The sequence below is a fragment of the Tachypleus tridentatus genome, chromosome 12 (genome assembly GCF_004210375.1).
Source record: "Tachypleus tridentatus isolate NWPU-2018 chromosome 12, ASM421037v1, whole genome shotgun sequence".
Classification (NCBI taxonomy): domain Eukaryota; kingdom Metazoa; phylum Arthropoda; class Merostomata; order Xiphosura; family Limulidae; genus Tachypleus; species Tachypleus tridentatus.
Window position 1 is genome coordinate 27,350,438 of NC_134836.1, and position 20,455 is coordinate 27,370,892.

Consider the following 20,455-nt stretch of genomic DNA (forward strand, 5'->3'; position numbering starts at 1 on the left):
TGTTAGATTATCTCCGTCTTCACATTTCGCAACTAACACATTGAAAATTCCTCCCTTTCCCGTCATTAAACAGCTTAGTAATGATATATATATACTAATGTTTGTTCCCATGTGTATTATTAAATTTCTTATTTTACAACTGCCTCTATTACTTGTGACCCTAAAAGTTAAGGATCTTCTTAATGGCAAGTAGCGCCTGCACTGAATTGTCAACTCAGTTACATTGAAGCTTTTTTTTCTAGTATGAATATTTGCGAATTTTTTCACCTCCATTTGTTATTCTGAAAGTTCAACTTTTATTTTAAAGTGTAGTGAATTTCAGTTTTGTCTTTAAAAATAAATAGCGTATTTTGAAAGAAAATAATAATATTGAAGGATAAGAAACCTTTTTTTTTTTGTCTCAACAAGCTTATTAATATAACAATAAATTGAGTATAGACTAAAAGTTAACTTGTGTTGAGATACTTTTGTATGGGTGAGTGTTTTCATATAGCAAAGCCACATCGGGCTATCTGCTGAGTCCACCGAGGGGAATCAAACCGCTGATTTTAGTTTTGTAAATTCGAAGACTTACCGCTGTACAAGACGGGACCTTTGTATGGGAAATAAATGTAAACATTCTTTTTTCTCAACACGACATGTGTTTAAGGTAAAAGATATTTAAGATCGTAAATAAAAGTCAGTGGTATTCGAACAATACTTATCTCATTCCTTTAGGATAATGTTATAAATATCACTATATATCAGTTTCAGCTGTCCTTAGTAGTCCAGAATGGTGATAACTATTATCACAAAAATGTCTATATTCGTTAACTGCACAATAATAAAAAAAATTGCCTTTATAACCTATATGAAATGTAGTTGGAGTAAGTGAGCGCAGCAGTTTAAATCTTATGATACAATAAAAATGCAATTGAGTTAATCTAAATAGAAATATATTTAGAAATAGAATATATACATTTGTAAGTAATTTCTACGTTGACAACGTGATCGTTGGGAATTGTTCTTAAAATCAGTGTATTTCCAGATATAAATATATTACACATGTATATCCGGATGTACACTGACTTTGGAAACTTCTTCAGAATGAAAAATGTGCCAGTATTAATGAAAGAATGAAAAGAAGAGTAATTCACTCACTGAATATGTTTGTTTGTTTTATTTAATTAGATATATCCCTCTTCGAGAATCAAACATTTAAAATACTGTTACCTAGATATCAATTTACGATTTCATTTTCAGTTCAAAGTGATCAGGGAACTCGACTCGCAATACATGGATCGAGAATTCGAATCGCGTCAACTAATGTTGTTGTTTTTTGAGTTTAGCACAAAGCTACACAATGGGCTATCTGTGCTCTGCCCACCACGAGTATCGAAACCCGGATTTTAGCGTTGTAAATCTGCAGACATACCGCTGAGCCAATGGGGAACCCGTCAACTAATATGCTTGTCCTTTCAGCTGTAAGACATCATAACGTGAAAGTCAACTCCATATATATCCCTCTTCGAAAATCAAGACTACGGATATTCTCTACGGATAAAAGAGTAGCCGTAGAGATAGCTGTGAGTAGTGTCGATTAGCTGTCTTCTCTCTGGTCTATCGCTTCACAATTATAGATTTATAGTGTAGATAACCTTCGCGTAGCTGTACGCATTATTTAATAGACAAACAAACAATTAAAAATTCAGATCTGGGGAAGCTATATGTTAATAGAATTTTATGTAGCATTGTGCTGAAATTCTGAAACCAAGAACCTTTTATTTGTTAAATATATGTGTGTGAATTACAAAGTTATTATTAAAAAAAATGTAACAGTTAGAATGCTGATAAGCACCAAGTTTTATCACCAACCAAGACTTCGTCTGTTTGTATAACATATTTAGCACAAGTAAAAGTTCTAGTTCCCAATGACGGGGTCGCGCCAAAGATGCTCACCCTTTCAGCCGTGGTGGCGTTATAATGTTCGCTCAATCCCACTATTCGTTGGTAAAAGAGTAGCTCAAGAGTTGGCGGTGGGTGGTGATGACTAGCTGCCTTCCCTCCAGTCATACACTGTTAAATTAGGGACGGCTAGCACAGATAGCCCTCGAGTAGCTTTGTACAAAATTCAAAAAACAAACCCAGTGACGGGAAAAGTTCAAGTTGAACTATGGAATTATTTCACAGGCTTTAAAAAGGCTAATTGTGTTGCATTCTTCGTTTCAATCAGAACTGGAGATCTGATCTATTTATAACGGTAACTATAAAAACAATTGTAGAGTACTTTAGTTTTGCTAAGAGTCGCTTAATAATAACACAAAGTAAATCTACCTTTTTATTATTTGAGTTAGTTTGTGTTTTGAATTTCCCGCAAAGCTACACAAGGACTATCTACGGTAACCATCCTCAATTTAGCACTGAAAGGCTAGTAGGAAGACAGTTAGTCGTCACCATCCACCGCCAACTCTTGGGTTATTCTTTTATCAACGAATAGTGGGATGGAACGTGACGTAATAACGCCCCCTTAGTTGAAAGAGCGAACATGTTTGGTGGTATGGAGATTCGAACCCTTGGACTACTCTATTTTATGAACGAATAGTGGGATTGACCATCACATAACAACGCTCCTGTAGCTGAAAGAGAGATCATGTTTGGTGGTTTGGAGATTCCCACCCGCGATCCTCATATCGTGAGTTAAGCTCTCTAACCACCTGGCCAAGCCGGACGGTTTTTTAAGTTACGTCACATTTTGAACTGTGAATGATAGTGTAATTAATTTTAACAGTTTCATGAAACATATTCTGTTTGTGAAATAAAATTTGGTCTCAACATTATTCATGTGTATTGTACCGTCATTTCAAAAATCAGTGTTGAACTTGGTGCGTACGCAGCTTTCCAAACTCATCACTGGAAGGTAGACGCGGTAAACAGTTGACGGAGAAACGCCTGCCTGGCTGACACGATGCTTGGCAAAATATATAAAATTTTTACGTTTTTTTTTTTTATAAGGGTTCAAATTTCGAGTTCTCTAATGTAACTATATCCACTGTAACATATATATCTAATTAAAACTATTCTATCCAAGATGTACCTTTGATGGTTTAGTGTTTTATATTTGTTTAACAAAATGGTGATCTGCTTCATTACAGCTTAGTTTCAAATATTACACCAAGAAATATTTGCTTTGCAAGAATAATTAGATAATGTTTACACGAAAAATAGTTACTTGACCATTCCATAGGTTTACCGGTATTGTGCTAAATTTTACTTTGAAGTTTTTTTAGTCTGTTTTTTTTTTTCATGTCTATTATGTTTGTCATACTATAACAGAAGAGTAAAATGAACAACTGATTAATTGCGAGGTGCGTATCAAGCTCAAAAGTGACTAACACGAAAATGTAGCTTACGATTATTAAAGTTTTAAACATGAAGACAAAAGAGTCGTTCACCATCAAGCTCATTCTGCCATTTACGAACAACCATTAAAATCACTACCTAAACATTTGAAGTTCTCTATTTCTATGGTTTTCAGTTGGAGAAAATTATAAAGATATTTTAAATATAACTGAAGCAACTATAATTAATTATTTTTAATTCTTAAAAAATAACAATTTTGTGGTAATTAAAAGCAAGCAAATATCCTCTGAATTTATATTTATCTTGTAATGACAACGCAATAGAGTTACAAAAATTTTCAGGCAGACTAAATTTAAAGACTAGGGGAATGTGTTTGTTTCTTTTAAAACAAAGCCACACCGAGCTATCTGTTGTTGTCCGATAACAACGATAAGTAAACTTGCTGCTGTATCACCTGGGTATACATATATATGTAACCAGTAAGGAGGATCTAAAAATTTAATCAACGAAAGACGTAACTAGGTCTAATTATTAAGGAAAAAAAAGATAATAAATAGTTTAGTCAAAACAATACTATTGTGCCACAGGGGGAGTTGTTGAGCATTAAGCTACACAGTGTGTTATATGTACTGAACTCACAGCGGGTATTGAAATACGAGTTTTAGCGTTATAAAGCTCTCAGACTTACCGTTCAGTCACTGAAGGGGCAAATTATTCGAAAGAAAAAATGGTTCTCTCAGATTTTTGAAGAAATGAATTTACAGTGTGAGCTACACAAGCATTGTTTTCTTAGATGTTGTGCTGTGGTGAAGTCCTGACCTCAGGGCCCGGCATGGCTAAGTGGTTAAGGCACTCGACTCGTAATCTGAGGGTGCCATGTTCGAATCCCCGTTATACCAAACATGCTTGCCCTTTCAGCCCTGAAGGCGTTATAGTGTGATGGTCAATCCTACTATTCATTGATAAAAGAGTAGCCCAAGAGTTGGCGATGGGCGGTGATGACTAGTTTCCTTCCCTCTGGTCTTACACTGATAAATTAGGGACGGCTAGCGCAGATGGTCCTCAAGTAGCTTTGCGCGAAATTAAAAAACAAAACAGAAACCACACAGAACCATTATCCATACCTACAGTTAAAAATAAAGAAATTGTTTCTTGGATAGTATAATTGTTACATAAATCCCCAAATACTTACAAGTATTTATAATCATTAGGGCTTGCGTAGTAAGCAACTATTATTTCCTTAAGAACTCTTTGACTTTGGTATCGAGTTTGCCACGATTTTGGACTTCTCTCAGACATACCTATCACCCCAAACATTCTGAAATTAATACTTCCCATGATCATTTGAGGAGTCGTAAAAATAAAATGAATAATTTCTTGTCACCTTTTTAAACCAAGAAGTCCAGTGGGAAATCCTTGTAAAGCCATTGAACTCAGTTGATTTTGAACAGTTTCGTCCCTCAGTGAAAGAAGACACACCTATCTGACTCCATCTGGGTTTTTCTTGTTTGTTTGTTTTAGAATTTCGCTACACGAGGACTATCTGCGCTATCTGTCCCTAATTTAGCTATGTCAGTCACATAAAATTACAACACTTAAACAATTATGGGTAAAAGACTATTAAATGCAGAAAAACAAATTTGGAATATATTGCATTTCCTGATTGAAACTGGTATTATATTAATATTTCTCTAAAATTAATAAGAGAAAAACATTCACTTAAAAAAGAAAGATAAAAATGGTGTTTAAAGAATCATCTTTGTTATTGAATAACATAAAAAAAACATATTGACGAAGAGAAACTAATTTTCGAAATGCCCAAAAAATGTGTGTATTTTAAAGTAAAATTGGGTGTAGAATCAACGGTTGTGTATATTTCTTTAAAAACACTCGAGACTGAAACATTAGGACTCTAATAAGAAGTATTATATTGGTTAAAAAACTAAAAGAACAATTTTCTCTTATCCATAATAAAAACAAACTTCAACTTAGTTTAAATTGAAAATAAAAGGTAATTGTCTTCAGGATTAATTAATTTTGATTGATGATGCCTGTTTTTGAAGTCTTTCTATTGTCTATTTTTTCTTCAGTGGTTTCCTTTAAAACACGCACACTTCTTTCAAGGTAAAGTAACATCGAAGCAAGACAAAGCTTAAGTATTAAGAATTTTGACAAAAACAGTTCCGTTTGTTAAAACGTAAACCTTGAGCGTCTTTCTGGTAGAATAACATAAACAAAATGACGAATGTTTCTACAAATATCACGGGTATAGAATTGTAGTGTTGGGGAAAAAGTATTGTAAACCAAAATTAAGAGTAAAATGTCAGATTGTTACTTTTTTGTGCACTATGGTTAATCTAGAAGAAGGTCTAGAACACTAAAGCAAGCTATGCTTGTATTTGCCAAAAGGAATGTACTACAAAACTAATTTATTTCACTGGTTCAGGTGAATTACACACTTGATTAATTTTTCTTTTTCTTTTTTGTTTATTTAAAAAAACAACAACAAACTTTAATACACGAGCTGCAGTCTTGTGAGAGTAGATCATAGAGAAATCAACTAAAGAGAAGAATATGTCGTAAAGCTGCTTGCTCTGTAACTTGAAACACTATATCGGATCGGGTTTCGCATTTGGTAAATGAGGTATTCCTATCTCAAATATAACATTTCTTATTATTCAATGTACCGACCACTTCTATATTGATTTGGTATCTAATCTAGTTCATCTTTCAGTGAAGAAGATAAAGGCAACCCTTCTATAAGTTAACCACAACTTAAGTAAATAGCCTTTTATTTCAATGATGTCATGAATGTATTGATGTTGTATTTTGGAACGCTGCTTTTGATCTTATTGTTTACCGACAACATCGAATTTGAAAGATTGGTCTAAAATATAATAAACGATCCAGTGGAGTACACTTCACTTCCTAGGATTACTGCTATATTTTCTGATTCAACAGTGTTACTGTTTAAGTAAGGTGAGCATCCCCGTCTTCTCTCCAGTGCAACCTGTGTCTGCGAATTTATATTTGTATTATTATTTAAGGGTATAAAATACAAGTTTTACTTCTACAATTTAGTGTTAACACTCCAATAAATTCAACATATGTAAATACCTAAGCCAAACGTGTAGGCCTACAACTTAATAGAATAGTATATTGAGTCTTGGCTAGTAAGATGGTTTAAGAGAATCAATGTGAAAATAAAAATATATATAAACTGTAAAGAGCAGAATTTAAAATAAGCATTATATCATGTCAAATATAAAAACGTATTTAAAAATATCTAAGAAACACAGCCCGTATTATTTGATTTTTGTGTTTTTTTTGTTTTTTACAATTCTATAAATAGAAACTAGCAGTGAGTCTAGAAACACTATGGTTTATTAAAATATCGTCAAATATATTTGATTATTTACTGTTTATAATAAATATACCGCTTTATTTTTGTCTAATCCATCAATTTCTTTTCATATAAAATGTTCTGATAAACATGTGGATTAGCTAGCAAACGTAAACTACATCTTTTAAGACCTCATTTTTCCTTGCCGTTCTTTGTATAGTGCACGAGATACTGTAATAACGGTGCGGATTTTTTTTATGAAATGCGTCACAGTGTTTTGTTAATCAGCGAAAATATAAAGAGATTAGAATTCCAACCTCTCATAGAATAAATCACTGTTTTGTAAAGTTCTCTCCTGTTCGCGAAGGATAGTTGTTTTTTTTTTTTATCTGACAGAAGCGATGAGTGTGCAAGCCATAACATAAGCTTAACATACGAGAAAATGTTTAAAGTATAATCTTCAATTAGCTTTTCAATGAATAATATTCAAAGAGTTTACTAATTTTGTTTTCTTTATTATCACATCGCCCTCTGCACTGCTGCCAAAACCAGATTAACTTTCTATTTTGAATCAAACATATTTAACGTCCAACCTCGCGTCTATACACGAATATTAAATTAATTACAATCAGTGGCCATTATTTACAAGCCTTTTATTGAGTAAATCTAATTAGAATAAGCTTGAGATCCTTTTTATTTCACTCCGTCCTTTGTTATCATTCATCTGGTATTTTTGTAAGCGCATATGTATCGTCTCAACGTATTTAATTACATGAAACTACATAAAGAGGAGGATTTCATCAAGTCCGCTATTGAACGTATCGGCGTATCTTATCCTGATTAAGCATCCACGTGTTATTGAAGTATTCCCGTTCGGGACTCCATTGTATACTGTATACAGTCGCTTAGCGTAATTAGAAACAGGACACTCTTTGAATCATGTATCACTACAACGGTCGGCATGGGTGTAATCATCCTATGAAAACAAATAGGAAAATACTTTCTACATGATTGGTTTTGACCACACAACAAAAGTAAATACGCGTAGACGCACTGAATTATGGGATGATTTTAGTCTTCATATTATGATGTACCACAAGTAAAAGCTGAGAACGAAATTCCTACCTGTTGCGAAACGAATAAAAGGAAAGACCTATTTGAGAAGACTCAAGACTTCACCAGTTCTTTCTTCAAAACTTTCTAAGAGGACCGATTCTCGACGTTCTTACTGGTAAGTTGGGTAAACCAGATAATTGTTTTCTAAGCAAACAATACTGTAGTCACTAGGTACATATATAGTATTTGGAAGTTTTGAGATATCAAATTATTTTTGAAATATTTAGTAAAAACTCAAATGGAGATCAAGTTAATTGTTAATTAGAAAATAAGTTTAATGTTACTTAATAAATTTATTAAATTTTAAATTAGATAGTGTGTTCAGACATATAACAAAATTATTTGTTTGAAACTTGAAAAAATATTATAAGTCTAGAGATGTTCGATCGCAGGAAGAAAAATCCTCTTATCTCCTCCAAGAGGTCATGGAGTGCCAGTTTATCCATTTCATCTCGTATATTCAGTCCAGACGTCGAGTATTAGTACTAAAATACCCAGAGAAAGGAAATTCAAGGTTTCCACAGTATATCTCAGATGTTTCCGAATTCAGATCTTAATCTAGGTACAATTAACCAATTTATATATTAGTTCTACAATTCTAGGAAATATATCAGTTTGCATCTAAAAAGTCCGAAAGTGTAATAGGTAGCACCTATATAACTTCAACAGATTTGAATTACAGTTAAACTATGTGTCAAAATATCTAGCTTCATAGAAAAGGGCCAAACTAATTGAAACGAACAGAAACTTATTTAAGAAAGAGAACTCAAACCACACTGGGGAAGGAAGACTTTTTACAACAGACTACAGTTTGTTAATGTTGATTTTGATTTGAACAATATATACACTTGATGATATATAAGAAAATTCCCATAAATAATATACTATGCGTTGTGTGGGACATTTCTTACCACATTAATGTATACAGTGGTACCCAACTATTCAGGGTATCTCTTACCGTATTTCTGTTGTCGGTGGTACTCTGCAGTTGTTGCAAGTATTTTTAATCATATTCCTATATATAATGGTATTTTACTGTTGTATGAAGCATTTCTTACCACATTTCTATATGTAGCGCTACTCTACTGTTGTGTGGGGTATTTCTTACCACATTTCTATATGTAGCGCTACTCTACTGTTGTGTGGGGTATTTCTTACCACATTCCAGTATATAGTGTTACTCTACTGTTGTGTGGGGTGTTTCTTACCACATTCCAGTATATAGTGTTACTCTACTGTTGTGTGGAGCATTTCTTACCACATTCCAGTATATAGTGTTACTCTACTGTTGTGTGGGGTGTTTCTTACCACATTCCAGTATATAGTGTTATTTTACTGTTGTGTGGTTTCTTACCACATTCCAGTATATAGTGTTATTTTACTGTTGTGTGGAGCATTTCTTGCTACGTTCCTGTATGTAGTGGTACTCTACTGTCGTGTGGAGTATTTCTTATGACATTTCTATATGTAGCGCTACTCCACTGTTGTGTGGGGTATTTATTACCACATTCCAGTATATAGTGTTACTCTACTGTTGTGTGGGGTGTTTCTTACCACATTCCAGAATATAGTGTTACTCTACTATATGTGTGTGTGGGTATTTCTTACCACATTCCAGTATATAGTGTTACTCTACTGTTGTGTGGAGTATATAGTGTTACTCTACTGTTGTGTGGGGTATTTCTTACCACATTCCAGTATATAGTGTTACTCTACTGTTGTGTGGAGCATTTCTTACCACATTCCAGTATATAGTGTTACTTTACTGTTGTGTGGAGCATTTCTTACTACGTTCCTATATGTAGTGGTACTCTACTGTTGTGTGGGATATTCCTCGCCATATTTCTGTTGTCAGTGGTACTCTACTGTTATGGGGAGTATTTTTTACCACATTCTTGTATATAGTGATACTCTAGTATTGTGTGGGGTATATCGTACCACATCCCAGCATATGGTGGTACTTTACTGTCATACGGAGTATCTCTTACTACATTCGTGCATATAGTGGTACTCTACTTTAGTGTGGAGCCTTTCTTATCACGTTAGTGTGTACAGTACTACTCTACATTGTCAAGTAGATATAGCAAGAGTTGGCAGTAATTGGTTGTTTGAATTTTTAATTAGGTCGTTCTATTACTGGAACACAATTCAAATGTATTATATTATTCGTTACAGATTGCCGTCCAGTAATAACAACAAACAATCGTTTCCTATAAAACATGTATATCATGTAGGGTCAAGTGTTATACATGATGTTCATATATCGAAGGAAACCGTGGTGTGTTCTTGTTACTGGACGGCGGTCTTTACTCATGTACTACGAGATGTCAGATTAACTTTGTGCTTAAAGTGGAAAGCAAAATTCCTGTTTCAATTCACCAAAAGAAGCCGGTTTCTACAAGTTCACTACAAACATGTACCTAAAGACAGTTTGGTTACACCGGTTTCACTTCAGTAATGCTCACCAAAAGAAGCAAGTGTGTTGAAGTTCACCACAAACTTATCTCTAAATAACTCGGGCAAATTTTCAATGTCGTTTTACGAATAAACAGATAAGAAAAATATAGACAAGTTTAGACATTGTTTTATTTACGTCTTTCACTCTTTTTGATTGTAACGCTTTTCTCATCAACAGTAAAAATGACGTCATCTCTCAGTTCTTCTCATCTCCATCCAAGCTCTACAATTCAGTCTTTCCACCACGTCTCAGACTCACTCTTCAACAGTGACTTTTATCCCGTACGGAGAAGACAGGTACTAATAATGTGTTTAACCATTTATTCACCTTTAAAACAAATTTTCAAGAAATTAAAAAAGACAAAAAATAAGTTTTGTAGTAATTTTATATGTATATATATATGTATGTGTCAAATATTTAGTTTTCGTCAGATATAAAATTGAAAAAGAGACTATGATGTTGTTTCATAGTCAGTTATGTAGCTCTTTTTAAAGTATTTTTGCGAAGTTATCACGTCATAAAATTAGCAACTGGTTAACTTCAGCTAAAAATTACCTTCAAAATAAAATATCTGTAACTTTTAATATAATAATGTATAAAATTAGAAAAATTATTAGAAGCCAAATAATTTAGTCACTAAGAACAGTAGAACAAAAATTAAGGCTAAATTATGGTACTGAGGGTAGCGCTGATATGGTGTATTTTGTTGAATGATTGCTAGATCACATGCCCAGAAACAAATATTTAATGGTTGGTAGGAAAATGATATTTTATCTAAAATGATTCTACGTAATATCTTTTCTGAGCTGATACAAGAGAAAACAATGCTGTTCTTAGGGTAGCAACTGAAAAAAATGTACTTATTCAGTGTGAAAAACAGAATAAACATTATTACCAAATAAAATAACACTTCTATAGCTGACATTATAGCAACTACCATACTAGCTCTTTAGCTGATGTTATCACAAGTACAATAACACTTCTTTAGCTGATGTTATCATAAGCACAATAGTATCTCCTTGGTGGACATTATCATAAGTACAATAATACTTCTTTAGCTGATGTTATCATAAGCACAATAGTATCTCCTTAGTGGACATTATCATAAGTACAATAATACTTCTTTAGTTGACATTATCACAAGTTTTAATAGCACTTCTTCATCTGACATTATCATAACTACAATAAAACCTCTGTAGCTGACATTATCATAACTACAATAAAACCTTGTAATAGCACTATCATTCAATAAAACCTCTGACGACATTATCATAACTACAATAAAACCTCTGTAGCTGACATTATCATAACTAAAACCTCTGTAGCTGACATTATCATAACTACAATAAAACCTCTGTAGCTGACATTGTCGTAAGTACAATAAAATTTTTGGGCTATCCTTTACAGACGAATAATGGGATTCATTTTTCTAATATAACTACTCACGAATAAAAAAAAAAGAACTGGTTAAGCGAAGAATTTTGATCCTGCAACTTGTAGAGTTAGACCCAACAGTCATAACCACCAGTCCACAAACATTAAGAAAATTTTAATATGTGAATAAAAATTCATTTCTCGTAGCTTATAAAGCAACGATCATTACATCGTTGATTGAATTTCAGTTGTTAATTTGTTTTATATACTTTGTAGCGTCGAAATCGAACTACTTTCACACCAGAACAACTAGTAGAACTGGAAGGAGTGTTCCAAAAAACGCACTATCCCGATGTATTTCTCCGCGAAGAAGTAGCTCGAAAGATAAAACTCTCAGAAGCCAGAGTACAAGTACGAACATTATTCTTTAATATATAGTATTAGGACATAGTGCTTAACAGTGAGGAAGTAGTCTATGAGCTTTAGACTTCAACAAGTCAACTTGACATTCAATTGTAAAAACTAACATATTACTTAGTATTCAGGGAGTAGTTTGTGAGCTTTAGAATTTTACAAATCAAGTTGACATCAAATTGTAATAATTAACATGTAACCTAATAGTTAGGAAGTAGTTCGTTAGCTGTAAAACTTAACAACTTTAGTTGACTTTCAGATCTAATAACTGACGTATAACTTATCAGACAGGGTTATATGTGCTTGTCTGCTTGCCATTTTGTCATTTTAATGTCTGCGAGAGTTATAATTTACAAATCAAATCGAGTTGGGATCACTTGTAATAACGAAACAGTCATGAAGTTGTCGACAAGCTATGAAACTTAACACAAGCTGACATTCAGTTGTAATACCTATAATATAAGTTAGCAGAAAGGCAGTACTCTGTGTGACTCATCATTTGACATTAATTGACATATAATGCTTAGAAATAGAGTAACTTTTATTATTTAATAATTCATGTTTAATTTCACTTTTCAACAATTAATTATCAAAATTATCTTCTTAAAGAAATAAGCAATTCTAGTTTTTGAGAGTCATTGTTGAATATTAGGAGTCTGATAAACAGTATACCTTTATTTCTTCAACTCCTTTCAAAATCGGATAATCAAAAATCATATTTTTCATTTACAGGAGTGTCTTTTAGCTACTATTGAATGTCAAGAGTTTAAGTAACAGTAAAACGACCAATGTTTAATATAGTTTAACATCCAGTACTCAAGAGCATGAAGTCATTGCTTAACACTGTTTAACATCTGGTGCTCATTAGTAAGACAGCCATTGTTTAACTTCTGGTGCACAACAGGATAATAATCATTGTTTAATTCCTTAGCGACTGGTGTTCATCAATCAGTTTTTACCATCTATAACAGTGTATCCTTTACTTGAGAGAACGAGTGACTTTTCTATTAGAACAAACTAGAACAAAGTTAGTAAACGGTTTGACTAGCTAGTGAAAGAAACTTTGTTCCAAACGTACGACTTTTCAACAAGCAAGCTATGTTCTTAATATGTGATTAGGTTACACATTTTTAATAAAGTTTCTTTTGCTACCCATTCAAGCTCTCTTCAAACTTCATTTTCTCAAACATGGGTTCCTTGTCATCCCATCTATGAAGATTTTGATCCTATTAGTAACAAAATATTTCACTGAAATATTCCCAAACTACAAATCCTGGTGTCAGTCTAATGAACTATAAAATTTAATGTTCGTTTTCCTATTAAAAGAATATAAATTTTATTTCACTACTATGACACCTAGTGAGAACAGGGTAAGTTTTCTTTAAGGTATTTGCAAAGTGCGAGCGTTTCGAAGTATTTTCTTCATCCAATTACTTAGAAGCTATATATGTGCATATATAACTTTTATCATATCTTTGTTTTACAGGTCTGGTTTCAGAATCGACGAGCAAAATGGCGCAAGCACAGGAAAATGCAGTTTCTGCAAGATGCTTGGCGTTTCCAGCATATTGGTCTTAACAACACTCCCTCATCCTCGTGGCTACGCCCTGGTCCCCTTGATAGACCTAATATTAACATTTCCTCTTACTCCAGTAATCCATCTACGAGCAGTCAGTTACTTCAGGATCCATTTTATGTTTCTCAAAGGCAAGCGGATGGTTTTTAAAATGTATAGTTCTTCAGTAACAAAAATAATATCGACTTATCTAATGCAGGGAATCTCTTTGTTTACATATTTCTCTGTCAATTGGATAGTCATCTCTTCTACCAAGTGGACGAAGTATATGTCAAAACGAATTATTTACACTTTTTTCAAATCAAAGTTACGTATAGCATTTACAGATACGAAAAATAGAAATAATAAGTAAATTTAAGTTTCTCTGTGATTTGCATATACTTAGAAACGTATTTCCAAGCTACTGTGTACCTTGAAATACGGAACTTGCAAAGGACTGAGAGTTTTTGACCAAAAATAAATTAATGCGTATTCAATAAACACTTTGTTGTTGCAAAAAGAACATCAAACAATACGAAGCCATTCTTGTATTGTTACAGAAAATTTTAATACAACTATCTTGAAAGGTTGTTCCTTCTTTTTGGAACTTTTAAAAGCAACAGAAACACTAAGATCCTGTAAAATAATCGACTTTTTTGCATTTAATACTTGCATATTTTTCATTTATATACAAGTCTTAGATGCATTAAGCGATATTGTGTATACAAAATGTACATTTTCAAGTAATGTTATTCACATAAATCTCATTAAGTAATATTATTTTACAAAATTTAGATGTATTAAGTAATATTATATATAAAAATCTCATTACATTAATTAAAATTTGTTATGCAAAACTTGAGCTCTCTAGAGGCACAATTGTATGTTTGCAGACTCACCCCCCCTTAGACACCGGTTTTCGATACCCCTGGTAGGCAGAGCACAAATAGCCCATTGTGTAACTTTGTGCTTAACAAAAATAGCAAACCTTGGATGTATTAAACAATATTATTTTTAAAAATCTCATAAACTAATAGTATCTCTATAAACTTAGATGCATTAGCTTATATTATTTATATATATCTCATTAAGTAACATTACTTTTATTTGTTTTCCAGTTTCATGAATAAATTACCTCTTGCATGTCATCTGCTTCGACCTTCAGTAGATTCGATTGGTACATACTATCCATGTGCAATGCCTTCTCCTACTTTAAGCGCCGCTGGAAATATTCTAAATCCTGCCTTTCACGTTCCATCAGCTGTTTTTCACCATCCAGAAAATAAGTGTAATTCTTCTCGGCTAGGTAGCACAACTCCTGATGAAAATGGTCGAGCCGCCAATAAGCAAGAAAACAAGAAAACCGTCACCTTCAAGTGACAATTTTGAATTAAATATGTGTGTGCAATAATAGAGAGCTTTGTTGAGGTATTACTTTGTAATTCGATCAGAAACAGAAGAAAGTTAAAAGGAACATATCTCAAAGCAAAAACAAAATGGAGTTATAAGTTCTGAGAGTGTCCCCCTGCGATTTAAGATGTTCTGAGAGATCTTCATATATCATCAGCTAATGTTAGGCGATTTCTAGATACTAAATGTAATGTATACTTTTGAACCATCCCAAAACATTTGAAACATGGAATCTAATTTAAAACTGCTTTCGAGAATGTAGAGAAAAGAAAGAAAGTTTTATTTTGAATAGAACTTATAAAAAACAGATTTACTTGAAAAAATTCCTCAATACCTGAAAACTGAGCTTTAATTGTTATCTGTTTTTGTGTAATAAATATATTTCATACTGTTTATTTTCCTACACTGTTACGTACAGAAGCGACAACATAATCCAAGTTCAGAAACAAACGAGGACAGCATTTCGATAGGCACCACTGTGTCATCAAGTGTTTAACAAATGTTCCTGAAAATCATAGCAGTTTGTAGCAAGTAAAGGAATAACAAACATAAACCCACACAATATTTCAGTAAACTAATATACTGTTTTATTGTAAGCCCGAAAATAAAAAGGATAAAAAATTATAGCAGTCTTCCATGGTAAGCTGGAACCTTAACCACATTTTAATTTCACTGTACATTTATTACAGTAATATTAGTTTCCTATTAGTCAGAAGATGCTACTATATAAGTGACGGGTTTAGTTGATATCAATGTGTATTTATTATCTGTTGTCTTCCATGATTCTAACAAGAAGGAATTTGTAAAAACGATCTTCCACAAATTAAGTGACGTGTCTAGTAAGTCACTGTTCGTATTAATAAGCTGTTATTTATCATGATTCGAATAGGATATTTCTGAAACGATCTTTTAATTACTAAGTCAGGCTTCTCGCAGATTTCAATATGTTTTGATTAGCATACCTTTTCATTGCCTCTAACAACAATGAATTTATACAGTGACGTTACAAAATTTAAATATTGCATCTGGCAGATGTCAGTATGTATTGGTTAGCTGTTTTCTTCCATGACGCTGAGAACAAGGAATTTCTAAACCAATCTTTCAAATACTGACTATTGCTTCTAGCAGATGCAACAAGGGATTGTTCAGTGTCTACAACGAGTGTAACAACAAAGGAATATATAGAACAATATTTTCAGGATTAAGTTATTCACGTAACAGAATGAGAAGCTATCTTCACGCCCCCAACAACAAGGAATTTCTAAACTAATCTTTCATAAATTAACTGATGTGGTTTGTTTTGAATTTCGCGCAAAGCTACTCGAGGGCTATCTGCGCTAGCCGTCCCTAATTTAGCGGTGTAAGACTAAAGGGAAAGCAGGTAGTCATCACCACCTACTACCAACACTTGGGCTACTCTTTTACCAACGAATAGTCGGATTGACCATCACAATTTAACGCCCCCACGGCTGAAAGAGCGAGCATGTTTGGTGTGACGAGGATTCGAATCCGTGACCCTTGGATTACGAGTCAAGCGCCTTAACCACTTGGCCATACCGGGCCTACTGATGTGTCTTCCAGATGTGAGTATATACGCTGCTGGTCATAATGTTCACATTTTCCCTATTTAATGCTAAAAAGGTTTTTATTTTTATTTTCCCTTTTCTTATTTTCATCTTTCGAAGCTCTACGGAAGTAAGTGGTTGAGTCTAACAGCGCAAAATGCATATTTTTTCTTTATGTTCATTGGCCTTAAGGTTTTGGCCAGCAGTGTATATCGATCAAATGTTGTCTTCAATGACCCTTACAATAAGGAATTCCTAAAATAATATTTCAGACATTAAGTGATGTGTCCAGTAGATGTCAGTATGTATTGATTAGCTGTTCATTCGATGACTCTATCAATAAAAAAATTATAAAATGATCTTTCAAAAATTAACTGATATGTTTATTCAATGTCAGTATGTATTTAATAGCTATTACACTATATAACAAAATTCTTACTCTTTTTTGTTCCTGGGATGAAAGTGTTATTTCCCAATTGCTTATGCCTAAAGTAAATGAAAAAGACCTATATTTCTCTTTAAACTTTGCTTTTGTGACCTGGGTAATGAAATTTTCAAATTTACCCATTTTCCAGAACATTCCAGGTATATTCAGTGCTGAGTAACTGATAGAGAATTTTCTCGAACTTACAAGGATTTTCAAGAATTTTCTAGAATATTATAGAACTTACAAAAATTTTCTAGAAACTTTCCAGAGTAATATATACACAGAGGCTCACCACTCACCACTTCAGTTTAGTTTTAACTGCCTAAGTGAACACATAGACCTGTGTGATTTTATCAGAGATGGCATCAAGATCTTGCAAGCATTCTCCTGACGCATTCTGCTATTATGTGGCTAATTTATCAAGACAAGAGTGAAAAAGTACTCTGTGACAGCATCTACTAAAATGTGTGAAGCTTACAAGACATATTTCGGTATTCCTGTCGGGGATCAAGACAAACCCTGGGCACCTTATTTTACCTGCAAACACTACAAAAAACTCTGGAAGGTAAGACGGACATTTTTTGATTGCTTGAATAGTAAGATTTTATACTATATAAATTTTAGACCTTCTAAAATTTAATCTTTTAATTTATTTTTTAAATTTCCAATAATATAGCAAAATATCACATATAATATATTTTGCATGAACCTCTTAGTTGTGGATAAAATAAATTTATTCTTCATAATAATTTTATTTTGTTATTTTGCAGGATGGTACAGAGAGGGAAAGAGAGCCATGAAGTTTGCTATTTCAACAATTTGGCGTGAACCCACTGAACACTTAAGCAATTGCTACTTCTGCATGGTGGACCCTTCCAAACGTCGAGCTGGCAAGAATGCATCTGCTATCATGTATCCGGACCTTCCACCATCCATCGCCCCAATGCCACACTGCCCTGAGCTCCCTGTACCCACTCCACCAGAGAGGAAGCAGCCATTCTCAGAAGAGAGCAGCAGCAAATTAGGAGAAGAGGTAGATGTTAAAGATCCAGATTACAATTTCAGAGATGTAGCTGGTAAAAAAACCCATACGACACCAACTAAAGAGACCTGAGGTCATTGAATGATTTGATCAGAGATCTTAGTCTAACAAAGTCGTATGCCGAGACTATATTTGAGGGCTGATACGTGAAAATGATTTACATTACAGTCGCAAATCTCGAAAAACTACTCACTTTTAAACATTTTTGTATAACTTTAGTATAAATACATGTAAATCTTGATTCATATGTTGTTTTATTCAGACCTTATGTGCAAATTTGCCTGGTTTTACATAGAGAAAATAGGTTACTTTCTAAATTTCATTATCAAAGCCACGAAAGCAAAGTTTGAAGGGAATAATGTCCATTTTCTGTACTTCTGCAACAAGCAATTAAGAAACAACACATACTATCCAGGAATAAAATTTGTGTTACATTGTGTTATCAATCAATACCCTAACAAAAAGAAATATTTAAATGATCTTTGAAAAATTAGTGATGAGTCTAGTGGATGTTAGTGTGTACTGACCAGATTATACATTTCATTAACGTAACAACAAGGAATTCCTGAAGTTATCTATCAAAAATTAAAAAGCGTGTCTAATAGATATCAGTATGCATTGACCAGCTGTTGTCTTTAGTGACCTTAACAAAAAGGAAATTTTAATAATTTTACAGAAGTAAGTGATGTTTCTAGCAAATGTCAGTATGTATCGATCACGTTTTATCTTCAATGACTCTGATAACAAGTATTTCCGAAGATAATATTTCAGAAATTCAGTGTTGCGTCTAGTCGATCTCACTATATATTTACCAACTTCAATAACCCTATCAATAAGTAATTTCAAAATGATTTTTCAAAAATTAAGTAATACGTCTCGTAGATGTAAGTACGTATTGACCAGCTACTTGTTTAATAACCCTAATTACAAGAAATTCCTAATGTAACCTTTCAAGAATAAAGGCATGTTTCTAGAAAATGTTAGTATTTATTGATCAGCTGTTGTTTTCCATGAATCTGGCAACAAGAAAATTCAAAATGATCTTTCAAAAATTAAGTAATGTGTCTTAAAGATATCAGTACGTATTGATCAGTTGTTATCTTTCACGACTCAAGCTTCAAGAAATTTCTGTAAATGGTCTTTCAAATACCATGTGATGCATCTTGCATATGTTAGTATGCATTGACCATATGTTATCTTCATTAACCATAACAACAAGGAATTTCTGAAATAATGTTTGAAAAATTAAGTGATGTGTCTAGTGGACGTTAGTATGTGTTGACGAAATGTTTCCTTCCATGACTGAAATAATAAGGATCTCTCCAACAATTTTTCAAAAATTTAGTGATGTGTGTAGTAAATATACTGATCATATGCTGTATTTAATAATTCCACAAACAAGAAATTTCTAGATGATCTTTGGGAAAGTAATTGGTGTGTTTATTACATGCTTGTATGTATTAATCAGCTGTTGTCTTACATTAGTCTAATTATAACGTTTGTTTGTTTGTTTTGAATATCGATAAAAACTACACAGGTTATCTGTGCTAGTCGTCCCTAAGTTAGCAGTGTAAGATTAGATGGAAGGCAGTTAGTCATCACTACCCACCGCTAACACTTGGGCTACTCTTTAACCAGCGATTAGTGAGATTGACCGTCACATTATAACACCCCAACGGCTAAAATGGGTGAGATGTTTGGTGTAACGGGGACTCGACCCCTCGACACTTAGATTACGGGTTGAGGTCCCTAACCACCTGGCCATGCTTGGCCATTAATTATAAAGAAACTTTAAAACTGTCTTTCAACAATTAAACACAAAACAATTATACGAATCACAATGTAACAACGCATCTCAATAACATAATTCTTTGAAACACAAAACAGTTATTACAAACGTAGTGTTGCGACATATTCCACGAACGTAAATATTTCAAGCACATTTAGGCTAGTCAAGTCTTTATTTCTCTTTAAATCACCATATATCACAGAAAAATATAATAATGGTAAAGTTTGTTTGATTTTTTTTATAGCTAATGAAAAAGTGTAATTTTGTTATCTGTATTTTAACTTTTGAGGCCTCCATTCATAACATTTGAAGTAATGGATGCCGAACCTATCATCCAGGTTACCTTAATATAGATGATATTAAGGTATGACCGGCCATATTTAAAAAAAAAAGTCAGACATATCTTTAAAGTAATTACTTCTGCCATTAGCTAAATAGAAACAAAACATTTCTGGTCAAATTTCTTATTCAAAATAGAATTTGTTTATAAACTAAGATTTTCATGTTAGATTTAACGATACAGAGAGATTGAATTGAAGGCTAGATGAATGGGAGAAGACACAGGGGAATGTTTACGTCATCGCAAATGTCAGGGTTTACATATTTCTCCAACCAACACACTT

At 33.1% G+C, this 20,455-nt stretch overlaps 1 protein-coding gene across 1 annotated transcript; it reads left to right on the plus strand.

Annotated features, from left to right (window-relative positions):
• Positions 1-7,797: 7,797 nt before the first annotated feature.
• On the plus strand, positions 7,798-14,979 carry LOC143235601 (paired box protein Pax-6-like). Its single transcript, XM_076473838.1, has 5 exons — positions 7,798-7,913; positions 10,434-10,552; positions 11,907-12,041; positions 13,531-13,751; positions 14,718-14,979. The coding sequence occupies exons 2-5, from the start codon at positions 10,439-10,441 to the stop codon at positions 14,977-14,979; spliced, it is 732 nt and encodes a 243-aa protein (XP_076329953.1). The 5' UTR covers positions 7,798-7,913; positions 10,434-10,438.
• The last annotated feature ends 5,476 nt before the right edge of the window (positions 14,980-20,455 follow it).

What these genes read in the sequence shown, in the direction of transcription:
- LOC143235601 (XM_076473838.1), top strand. Translation starts at nt 10,439, where the DNA reads ATGACGTCATCTCTCAGTTCTTCTCATCTCCATCCAAGCTCTACAATT. An exon ending in ATCCCGTACGGAGAAGACAG is followed by an intron (nt 10,553 to 11,906) that starts GTACTAATAATG and finishes TATACTTTGTAG; the next exon opens with CGTCGAAATCGAACTACTTT. An exon ending in TCTCAGAAGCCAGAGTACAA is followed by an intron (nt 12,042 to 13,530) that starts GTACGAACATTA and finishes TTTGTTTTACAG; the next exon opens with GTCTGGTTTCAGAATCGACG.